At 41.9% G+C, this 9,823-nt stretch overlaps 2 protein-coding genes across 4 annotated transcripts in view; both read left to right on the forward strand.

Annotated features, from left to right (window-relative positions):
* The window catches only part of dock11 (dedicator of cytokinesis 11), a 54,046-nt gene extending 51,411 nt beyond the window's left edge, over nucleotides 1–2,635 (forward strand). For all 3 annotated transcript variants that reach the window (XM_076087015.1, XM_076087016.1, XM_076087017.1), the window contains one exon: nucleotides 1,205–2,635. In XM_076087015.1, coding sequence (XP_075943130.1) covers nucleotides 1,205–1,294 — 90 coding nt within the window. In that variant the 3' untranslated portion in view covers nucleotides 1,295–2,635. The remainder of the gene's footprint in view (nucleotides 1–1,204) is intronic.
* A 1,042-nt stretch (nucleotides 2,636–3,677) lies between these two features.
* LOC142945912 (interleukin-13 receptor subunit alpha-1-like) overlaps nucleotides 3,678–9,823 on the forward strand; it is a 7,818-nt gene continuing 1,672 nt past the window's right edge. The window contains exons 1-8 of the mRNA XM_076086849.1: nucleotides 3,678–3,920; nucleotides 5,213–5,349; nucleotides 7,476–7,632; nucleotides 7,735–7,837; nucleotides 8,100–8,266; nucleotides 8,418–8,551; nucleotides 8,656–8,797; nucleotides 9,708–9,798. Coding sequence (XP_075942964.1) covers nucleotides 3,848–3,920; nucleotides 5,213–5,349; nucleotides 7,476–7,632; nucleotides 7,735–7,837; nucleotides 8,100–8,266; nucleotides 8,418–8,551; nucleotides 8,656–8,797; nucleotides 9,708–9,798 — 1,004 coding nt within the window. The 5' untranslated portion in view covers nucleotides 3,678–3,847. The remainder of the gene's footprint in view (nucleotides 3,921–5,212; nucleotides 5,350–7,475; nucleotides 7,633–7,734; nucleotides 7,838–8,099; nucleotides 8,267–8,417; nucleotides 8,552–8,655; nucleotides 8,798–9,707; nucleotides 9,799–9,823) is intronic.

Genomic DNA, 9,823 nt, shown 5'->3' on the forward strand with positions numbered 1-9,823 from the left:
GCAGGGTTAGTAATCTTCTTCAAAAACAACAAAGGGCCTGAAGGGGCGGGTGCTGCTAGCTGCTTGCATTGGAAAAGAGAAGGCAGCACTGGGCCGGGTTTTTAGGCTGGATGACTTTTAGAAATCTAGCATATTCTTACTAGTTTCTCAAGATTACCAACCGTGCATTTAATGCATATAAGACAGTGTTCATCTTCATCACTAGTAACCTCCTTCCTGGCACAACTTCACCTACATGGAGAAAGGTACAATACATCTAAAAACTCCAGCAACACTTAATAGCATAAAGAAACACTTGTATTGTGAGACAGGTGCATTTCAGCTTGTGGCCTTCATCAGACATAGGATATAATACGATATTCCTTTATTGTCATTTCATCCTCATGCAGTTCCATTCTAAAAATGTACAAACACGTTAAAGATACAGCTCCACATGTGACACTTTCCCAGACGTACAAAAACACATTCAAGCAGTCTCGACAAGGAAACCCATCACATGGTATCCTCTGGATTCAGATCTCTTTTAGCGGCTCGCTGATTATAACCGTGTTTTTATTAGGTCCGTTTTTAAATGTTGCCTTTGATGTGAGATGAGGATGAAGTTGGATGTTAAAAGTGTCGGCGTGAGCCAGATCAGATAGTTCTGACCTACATAGTTTCAATAGCTGTCCCGCCGTCAAGTGAAAGTGCCGACTTCTTAAACAGGTGCGACGTCATGAATTCAATAAAACAAGACATACAGATGTGATTCACTTTGTAGACTTTTACATGTACTGCTTTAAAACACAATGTCTATAAGCACATTGTAACCCCACATTTATTCAGCCATTCAAACAGAACGATGATCAAAAGAATGAAGTGAAGCAACATGCAAAGAAAGAACGTGTGCAAACCAGCCAGACGTCAGAGAAATACTTTCGAGTCTTAAAAAAAACAAAATAACGCGAGGGCAACATGACTTTACATGCAGCGACGAGGACGCTCTTGTTAGTAGTGACGTCATTTTGAAATACTTTCAGAGCTTTGTTTTGCACTTCATTATACAAACAACAGTTACTAACTGTACATTCAGCGTCTATTTCATGTTGATCCACATCTCACCGTGTGAGGAGTTCTCTCTGTGTGTGTGTGTGTGTGTGTGTGTGTGTGTGTGTCTGTGTGTGTGTGAGAGACCCCTGTGAACTGTGTTTTGCTTTGATTCCAGATCTACCAGGAAGATATGATGCGCTCACTGTTACAAAACTCCCTCCATGTGTTCCGTGCCATCAGCGGGACGTCCACCAACCTGGGCTGATGTCTGTCCCACATGCACACCCTCTCACTTCTCCCCTAAGGACCTGAACCGGATGAGGGGGTGGATCCCAGTTTCACGTCCGCCCAGCTATGCTTGCCAAACCCCCCCCCCCCCAACAGTGGCGAAGATGCAGAAGCTCGGGGCGAAAGATCGCAGGAGTTGGATCACATTCAAACCCACAGCAGCAGTGTTTCGGAGAATGTATCGCAGCAGCACCAACGAAATGTCAGCGTGTCAGGTTTAGGCGTTGTGCTGAGTCATGCCAGGTTGCATCTTTTCTTTTCCTCCTTTGTGACAATCTGCAGGATAGACTGTTGTTTTTTCACAGGGAGACACTGTGCTAAAGCAGTATTTTCTTTCCTCCTGTCCTCTCTCTCTGCATCGTTGCCCTTCAGATCTATGCAGGACATCACACTCCCTCCATAATTCGTTTTTTACTACTCGAGTCGACTTTTAGAAGACAACGGCATCTTCTCTTTGTTCCGCCGTGTTTCGTTTGGCCGGGCTCTTGCCGGCTGAGCAACACGCCAACTCGGCAGCAAAGCATCGAAGTACTCAGTCGAGCCGAGGGGTTTTATAGGCGCACAGTCAGGCCGTGATAAACAGATAAGTGACGTCTAAAGCGAGCGCCAGGCCACAGTTACTGCCCTGTTTGTCATCGTGACAAATGCCTTCTCAGTGTGTTCCAAAGTTAAAGAAAGGACACACCTCAGGGTGATAAAGCTGCTCTTAAGAAGGGTTACGTTGTAAATGTAAAAAAAACAAATTATTTTGGTGATAACAATGTTGTATTAGAGGTAATAAATAATGTTTATACCAGAGAAGATGACAAATTCTGTCAGAGCTGTAGTACAATCAGTGAAACAAAATTCTCTATGTGGGCTCATTTTATGTGAACGGGACACGCCGATGACAGCGGTGCGATGGTATTGACTTCAGTACAGTGAGCAAGTGAAGAGCTCCTCTCATTAAGATCCAGTGCCTTTGTGCTTTGCCTTCTGAAGAGACTCCCCCATCCCCCAGTAATAAGACCTTCATCACGCGCTGGTTAGTTACAGTATTTCACAAGTGCTACACTGTAATTAGCAGATAAGATGAATAATATTTAAGCAAAATGTACATAATTTGTTGCCATGCTGTAAAGTGAATTCTGCATCCTTGTATGTTTGTACGTACTGTATCTATATTTGTAACATTTTGGACTCGTCAGTCCAAAACTGTCCTAGCAGAGAGATTTTTCATTTTTTTTTCATTTTTAATTGCGCTGTATACTGAAGTGCGGCTGCTTGTCAAAATGACTTTGTAAAGACATTTTCCAATAAAACCTGGAGAGAAAAACTATGGAGATCCTTTCATTCTTGACTGAGGAGACAGCGGATGACAAACCAGTTTCACCACATGGTCCATTTAGTCATCGTTGTTCTCGACCTTTCACGAGCTCTTCCTCTCAGATGTTGCCATGTTGCCATGGAGTTTAATCCACACTTTGAAGCTAACATAAACAAGGAATCCTTAAAATGCTCTTTTCCATGACATCTGGACAACTCCACCTATCTCACGATAGATTTAAAAAAAAATTAAATAAAAAAATCCCATCCAGTGTGATGCTGATTTCTGGAGTTGGCCTTCGAAATTATGTCATTCCTGCAGCACTTTATAGGTATAAACGTTGTGTTGCATTATGGGTAGTGTAGGATCCAGCATTTATGGAGCTTGACTCATACTACAGGGCTGAAAGCTAGGACATATTGGCCTCTGCTGCGTTGATTTTTACCTTTCTTTTGTTAAATAATGTCCCCTTGTGAGCCCCCCAACTTTATCACTAACCTTGTACAAAATTGCTTAAGTACTCCTTTAAGATTTCCAGCTATTTGGGACAAACACACAAAATGTATGTATTCTTGTAAGTTAAAAAATAGGTAATTTATACAGTAGATCAAGCTTGTCATTCATCTTTAAGTGTAGCAGAAAACAACACAGATGAAATGTGGTTCCTCTGTATGTTTCCTCGTGTTAGTACATTCTGTGCCGCTGCATGAAGCCATTAGCAGTTAATCAGCTTATCGATTAACTCATTTGGAGCCTGACGACTTCCTGGAGACGCGGATGGACACTTGTGGTTTTCTGACATTACGCTTAGGATCTCAAACTCTGCCTCGGTCAGGAGAGCCACGCGGGCAGCGTCTTTTAACGTCGCACTCTTTGACACTCGTGTTTTTTTGCGGACTGCCTGGACGTCTCCGCGTGGGACACCGGTACTGTTGGGAAGAGGTTGGACGTTCCCATGGTCTCCTGTCATCACAGCCTGTCCTCCCACTCTCACAGAGACTCCGCCCCCGCTGTTCCCAGTAGACACCGCGAAGCCACCCAGAGAGACCGTCAAGGTGCAGCCGGTCTCTCCCTCGCTTCCCTGAGTGTGTGCTTTTATCCCCCGATATCTTCATAACGTCTGTATTTGCCTGTGTTGTGACATTAACTGTCACCCGGTATTTTACCGAGGGGAGTAAATTGGAGTTGACGCGCCTCCAGACGGGATAACAAACGGAAGACAACATGGCTTTCACTGTGGAGTTTTTCACCTTCCTGACATTTACCGCCGTCATCATGGTTCACCACTGTAAAGCAGGTAAATACTCTATTACCCAGCATTCTCGTCATAATTAGACCGTAATTAAGCTTGATAAATTAAGGGCTTTAGTAGACAACGCAGCTGATACCAAAGTCCAATTAGTGACCTTTGATGACGCACCTTTAACCCTATTTATAGTGAGCTGTTAAACTGTGACTTGTCATTCTGGATGTTTGGATGATGTTTGGATGTTTGTTTGCTACTATTTTAATGACCCAACTATGGTCCATGTAGCGGCGGGGTTTTGGGCTACCTGTCCTGTAAGTAGAGTTTGTACGCACGAAGATAAATACTTCAAAGACACTTTTCCCGTCGAGTTTAAATGAAAAATATAAATCTTTTTATAAGTTGTTGTTTTTTACCTTGTTTTAAAATTGCGTTAAGCCTGTTCCGATGTGGTTGCGCCACTATGTATTCATTACGGTGAGAGCAACCACAAAATGGTCGAAATTCTCTGCGGTGGAATAACATGAACGAAAGCTGAAGTTTTAAACCTCTTATGGAATATGTTGAACATGTGTCTATGGTGCAAAAAACGTTGGCAAGTTTGTAAAAGCCGTTTCACAAGATTGAACTGAAACTTTCATGGATCTGTTTCCAGGACGGAAAACCATTTGCCGTGCGATTTTTGTATTTCTTTATTTTTTGGGAGGACATTCTAAATAGTGGAGGCACCTGTAAACGCATATTTACTCAATTTATCACACTATATTTGAGAAAGATCAAGATACATTTACTGTAATCCCAATTCATATGATTTTCTCTATATCGTAATAACATAATAGCCCATTTGACCCTACTAGTCGTACCTAAGTTCAGCAAGTCTATTGAGAAAAACGTTTCTGTTGAGTTCAGGTGATTTTATCTGGATTTTCACTACATTGCTACACTGAAATCATTTTGTTTTAATGCGGCCAAAGGAAACTTCTCTTGCGTGAATATAATATGAGTCTATGGTACTTTCACTAAACGCGCGAAGAGCGCTCGTGAGAGATTTAAGAGCCGTATTTCCTCTTAGTCACAGCGCACCAATCAAGTACCGTGCTTGTAAAATAGTCGCGCAACAAAAATACAAAGTGCGTCAGTTTTCAGCCCACTTGAGCGCGGTGTACCGTCCAGTTCAGACTCAAACGGAAGTGAATTAAAAAATAATGAAAAAATGAATTCATTGATTATTGGGGCTATTGCTGTTATGATTTTTTTTAACATATATTATTATATTATTCTAACAGTGCCATTAATTCAATCTTCAGGTGACATTGATTCTCCCCTTTTTGTCTCGTGAGCAGCTCTCCCTCCACCGACAGATCTGTCCTATGAGTGGGTGGACGAGTTCACTGTGAACGTGACCTGGAAGAAGCCCAGCGGTCTGCAGGATGGGAAGGTCTGGTACAAATACTGCCTGGATCTGGAGCTCCCAGAGAGTGTAGGAAACCTGCTTTATCTGGGTCTCTCTGGGTTTTTGTTTGTCTATTTGTGGGTGTGTTAATGTTTCACATTATGTAATTTATGTATTTTTCTGACTATTAATTATTATGATTATTTATGCATTGGTTTATTCATTCACTCTCACTGAGAAGAAAAACAATTTTGGGAGACGGCCGTTGAACGTAGATTATTACGAGGCTCTTTGTTGTGACGCCAAAGCACACACTTAAATAAAATGTCTAAATACAGTAATATATACTCACCGGGCCCCGTGCAAGGCCCATTGTCTAAATGCTAAAAATGCAACCACACACTTATACAAACAAACGTTGAATTACTGTGAAATCACAGAAATGTACAGGTGCTGGTCATATAATTAGAATATCATCAAAAAGTTGATTTATTTCACTAATTCCATTCAAAAAGTGAAACTTGTCTATTATATTCATTCATTACACACATACTGATATATTTCAAATTTTTATTTCTTTTAATTTTGATGATTATAACTGACAACTAAGGAAAATCCCAAATTCAGTATCTCAGAAAATTAGAATATTACTTAAGACCAATACAAAGAAAGGATTTTTAGAAATCTTGGCCAACTGAAAAGTATGAACATGAAAAGTATGAGCATGTACAGCACTCAATACTTAGTTGGGACTCCTTTTGCCTGAATTACTGCAGCAATGCGGCGTGGCATGGAGTCGATCAGTCTGTGGCACTGCTCAGGTGTTATGAGAGCCCAGGTTGCTCTGATAGTGGCCTTCAGCTCTTCTGCATTGTTGGGTCTGGCATTTCGCATCATCCTCTTCACAATACCCCATAGATTTTCTATGGGGTTAAGGTCAGGCGAGTTTGCTGGCCAATTAAGAACAGGGATACCATGGTCCTTAAACCAGGTACTGGTTGCTTTGGCACTGTGTGCAGGTGCCAAGTCCTGTTGGAAAATGAAATCTGCATCTCCATAAAGTTGGTCAGCAGCAGGAAGCATGAAGTGCTCTAAAACTTCCTGGTATACGGCTGCGTTGACCTTGGACCTCAGAAAACACAGTGGACCAACACCAGCAGATGACATGGCACCCCAAACCATCACTGACTGTGGAAACTTTACACTGGACCTCAAGCAACGTGGATTGTGTGTCTCTCCTCTCTTCCTCCAGACTCTGGGACCCTGATTTCCAAAGGAAATGCAAAATTTACTTTCATCAGAGAACATAACTTTGGACCACTCAGCAGCAGTCCAGTCCTTTTTGTCTTTAGCCCAGGCGAGACGCTTCTGACGCTGTCTGTTGTTCAAGAGTGGCTTGACACAAGGAATGCGACTGAAACCCATGTCTTGCATACGTCTGTGCGTAGTGGTTCTTGAAGCACTGACTCCAGCTGCAGTCCACTCTTTCTGAATCTCCTCCACATTTTTGAATCGGTTTTGTTTCACAATCCTCTCCAGGGTGCGGTTATCCCTATTGCTTGTACACTTTTTTCTACCACATCTTTTCCTTCCCTTCGCCTCTCTATTAATGTGCTTGGACACAGAGCTCTGTGAACAGCCAGCCTCTTTTGCAATGACCTTTTGTGTCTTGCCCTCCTTGTGCAAGGTGTCAATGGTCGTCTTTTGGACAACTGTCAAGTCAGCAGTCTTCCCCATGATTGTGTAGCCTACAGAACTAGACTGAGAGACCATTTAAAGGCCTTTGCAGGTGTTTTGAGTTTATTAGCTGATTAGAGTGTGGCACCAGGGGTCTTCAATATTGAACCTTTTCACAATATTCTAATTTTCTGAGATACTGAATTTGGGATTTTCCTTAGTTGTCAGTTATAATCATCAAAATTAAAAGAAATAAACATTTGAAATATATCAGTCTGTGTGTAATGAATGAATATAATAGACAAGTTTCACTTTTTGAATGGAATTAGTGAAATAAATCAACTTTTTGATGATATTCTAATTATATGACCAGCACCTGTATGTTGTTTAAATATGAGGAGGACAAATAATGTGAAACAAATAAGCAACTTGACGATAAACATAATTGCAAGCAGACCTCCATCCCGAGGTGGTTGGAGTGTTTCAATATGTGTAAGCATAACCGTTATTAGAGCCCGTGTTGTTTCTTCCTCCAGTATGTGTGCGTGAAATCGAGAAATTTCTCAGCGACCCTCCTCACAGAAGAGACGGGCTCTAGCAACTGGACGTACTTCGTTTGGACTGTTGAAGACTGTAGTAGTCAGAATGAGATCACCGAGGTGCGCAAAATCATTCAAACCCCTAAACCAAGAGGTAAGAAGCAGACAGCTGTCCGCTGCGTCTGTGACGATGCCCTCAAGTCCTATCTGAATCTTGCCGTTTATAATGTGCCGTCTTTGTTCTTGCACTGCGCAGCTGAAGTGAAGGACATCAAATGTATCATCACCCGGACAAGAGAAATGAACTGTTCCTGGATCCCAGGGAATCCGGCTAACATGCCTCTTAAGCTCTCCTATAGGTGAGAATTACAGCGACAGGAAATAGAGGAGATCCTGTATGTCTCCAGTGATGTGCAGTACAGTTTTAATGGATGCTGTTCTGAGGGGCTAGTTGTTTTAACCTGCCCAGTGAAGGCTTGTTAACACGGGGAACATTAGTGAAATCATGAAAGAGCTCAGCCCGCACAGATGCTAATGGGCACGAGGTAATCTGTGAGTTTCATGAATATCTCGTGGCGGCTGAAGGAATACTCTGATCACCTGCCCATCTTGTCGTTGCAGGATATGTGGACTTACCAAGGAACTTATTAAGCCTTTAAGAGAGTGCGATCGGCCTTACGTCGGTGCGGGGAGGTATGGCTGCTACCTGACAGCTGATGGAGTCGAGAATGACACCTGCGTGTCTTTTGAAACTGATACTGGAATGAGCACCTCTAAAATTGCACCAAGTCAGTTTTATCTCCAATAGTTTATTATTTATATCATTGTGCGTTGTTAAAATAAATGTAACACATTTGCTGTTCAAATACTTGTACTGCCAAGTGTAAGTGAAAAACACATATTTATATATATTTTTGTTGTCATTTTACACTTCTTCAGTGATAGATTCACCAGTGTTGAGCGTCGTAAAAGAAGAAGGAGATGAGCTCAAACTGAGCTGGGTGCATCCAAAGATTGGAGTAAATTGCAGCTGGACATACACGGTGTGCTACAAGAAATGCAGTCACTCCGAAGTAAGTAGTTCAATTGAACTGCTCAGCCTAGAATTCGAAAGTCACAAAATTTCTCCACACCGGTCAGATTCCAACACTGTTCTTTTGTTTGCTTCCTGTTTTAGGAGTGTCATGACTACACTACACAGGGAGAGCCTGTGTTCATCCCCTACGATAAAAGCTGCCGCTACGAGTTCTGGTCCAGCGTCAAGACTGATCGTTATTGCAAGACAGTTTTCAGCGAACGTGGTGAAGTCGTATCTTATGGTAAGTGTCCGAACTATTATAGTGACAATGATTTCTCACTTTATTAAGTGCACTAAAACAAGATCGACATCAAGTCATTCAATGCTGAATGACATATCGAGGAGGACATTTTTTTGCAGAGTATATTTGTCGTAGGATTCACCGATTCGCACACTTCAATGCTGTACCTTATATTCTTCACCGGGTACTTTCCACATTATTAAAAAAAAATGGAATAGACATCAACTCACATCAGGATTTTATCCTGATGCGAAAACGATGTGTCTGGCTGTTAAAGTGTGTCAGAGGTCAAAATTACTTTGTCCCAAAGGAACAGCCAGAAAGGGAGGAAGTGCAAGTAAGAGCCAGTATCGGTTGCCATCGGTTGTTCCCCATCAGGCCTCACTGTTTGTCTGCTTTTCATGTTCTATTAGAGCCATGTTTGGTGGAAAAAGCATTCTAATCCTCTATTAAACAAAAGTACTAATGCCACACTGTGAAAACACTCCACTATAAGTCCTGCATTCAAATCTGACTTAAAGTATGAAAAGTAAAAAGTTCCCTCCATGTTCTACTGTTATATGTGATGGTTCTGGATCAACACTTCATCCTTCAAATGCAAAATCAACCCATCAGGAGCTCCGTAGTTTTCACTGCATAGGAAGAGGTTGAAAAATAGAAATCTGAAAAGTAACACATGACACAGTAAAGTAAAAGTACCTTCAAGTGGTATTCAAGTACTGTACTTGAGTAAATGTACTTAGTTACATTCCACCACGAATGCTTGGAGTTTTTTCTGCACATAGAACTTATTATCCGTTGTTTTTTATGAGAAACAAATAAGTTACGTTTGATTGCAACTATTGCATTGGGACTTCGTATTGCTCACTTGTATGCGGCAACACTTTTCATCTACTTTGAATGACCACAGGTACCAACGACGAGAAACTGACCGTGGTCGCCATCGTCCTCCCCATCATCCTGTCCGTCTGCATCTTTCTGTCCTGCTACTGCTTCAGGAGGTACGTTTTGCACACGGCACAAAGC

This window comes from Anarhichas minor, unplaced genomic scaffold (genome assembly GCF_050575085.1).
Source record: "Anarhichas minor isolate MPS153535 unplaced genomic scaffold, ASM5057508v1 ptg000009l, whole genome shotgun sequence".
Classification (NCBI taxonomy): Eukaryota; Metazoa; Chordata; class Actinopteri; order Perciformes; family Anarhichadidae; genus Anarhichas; species Anarhichas minor.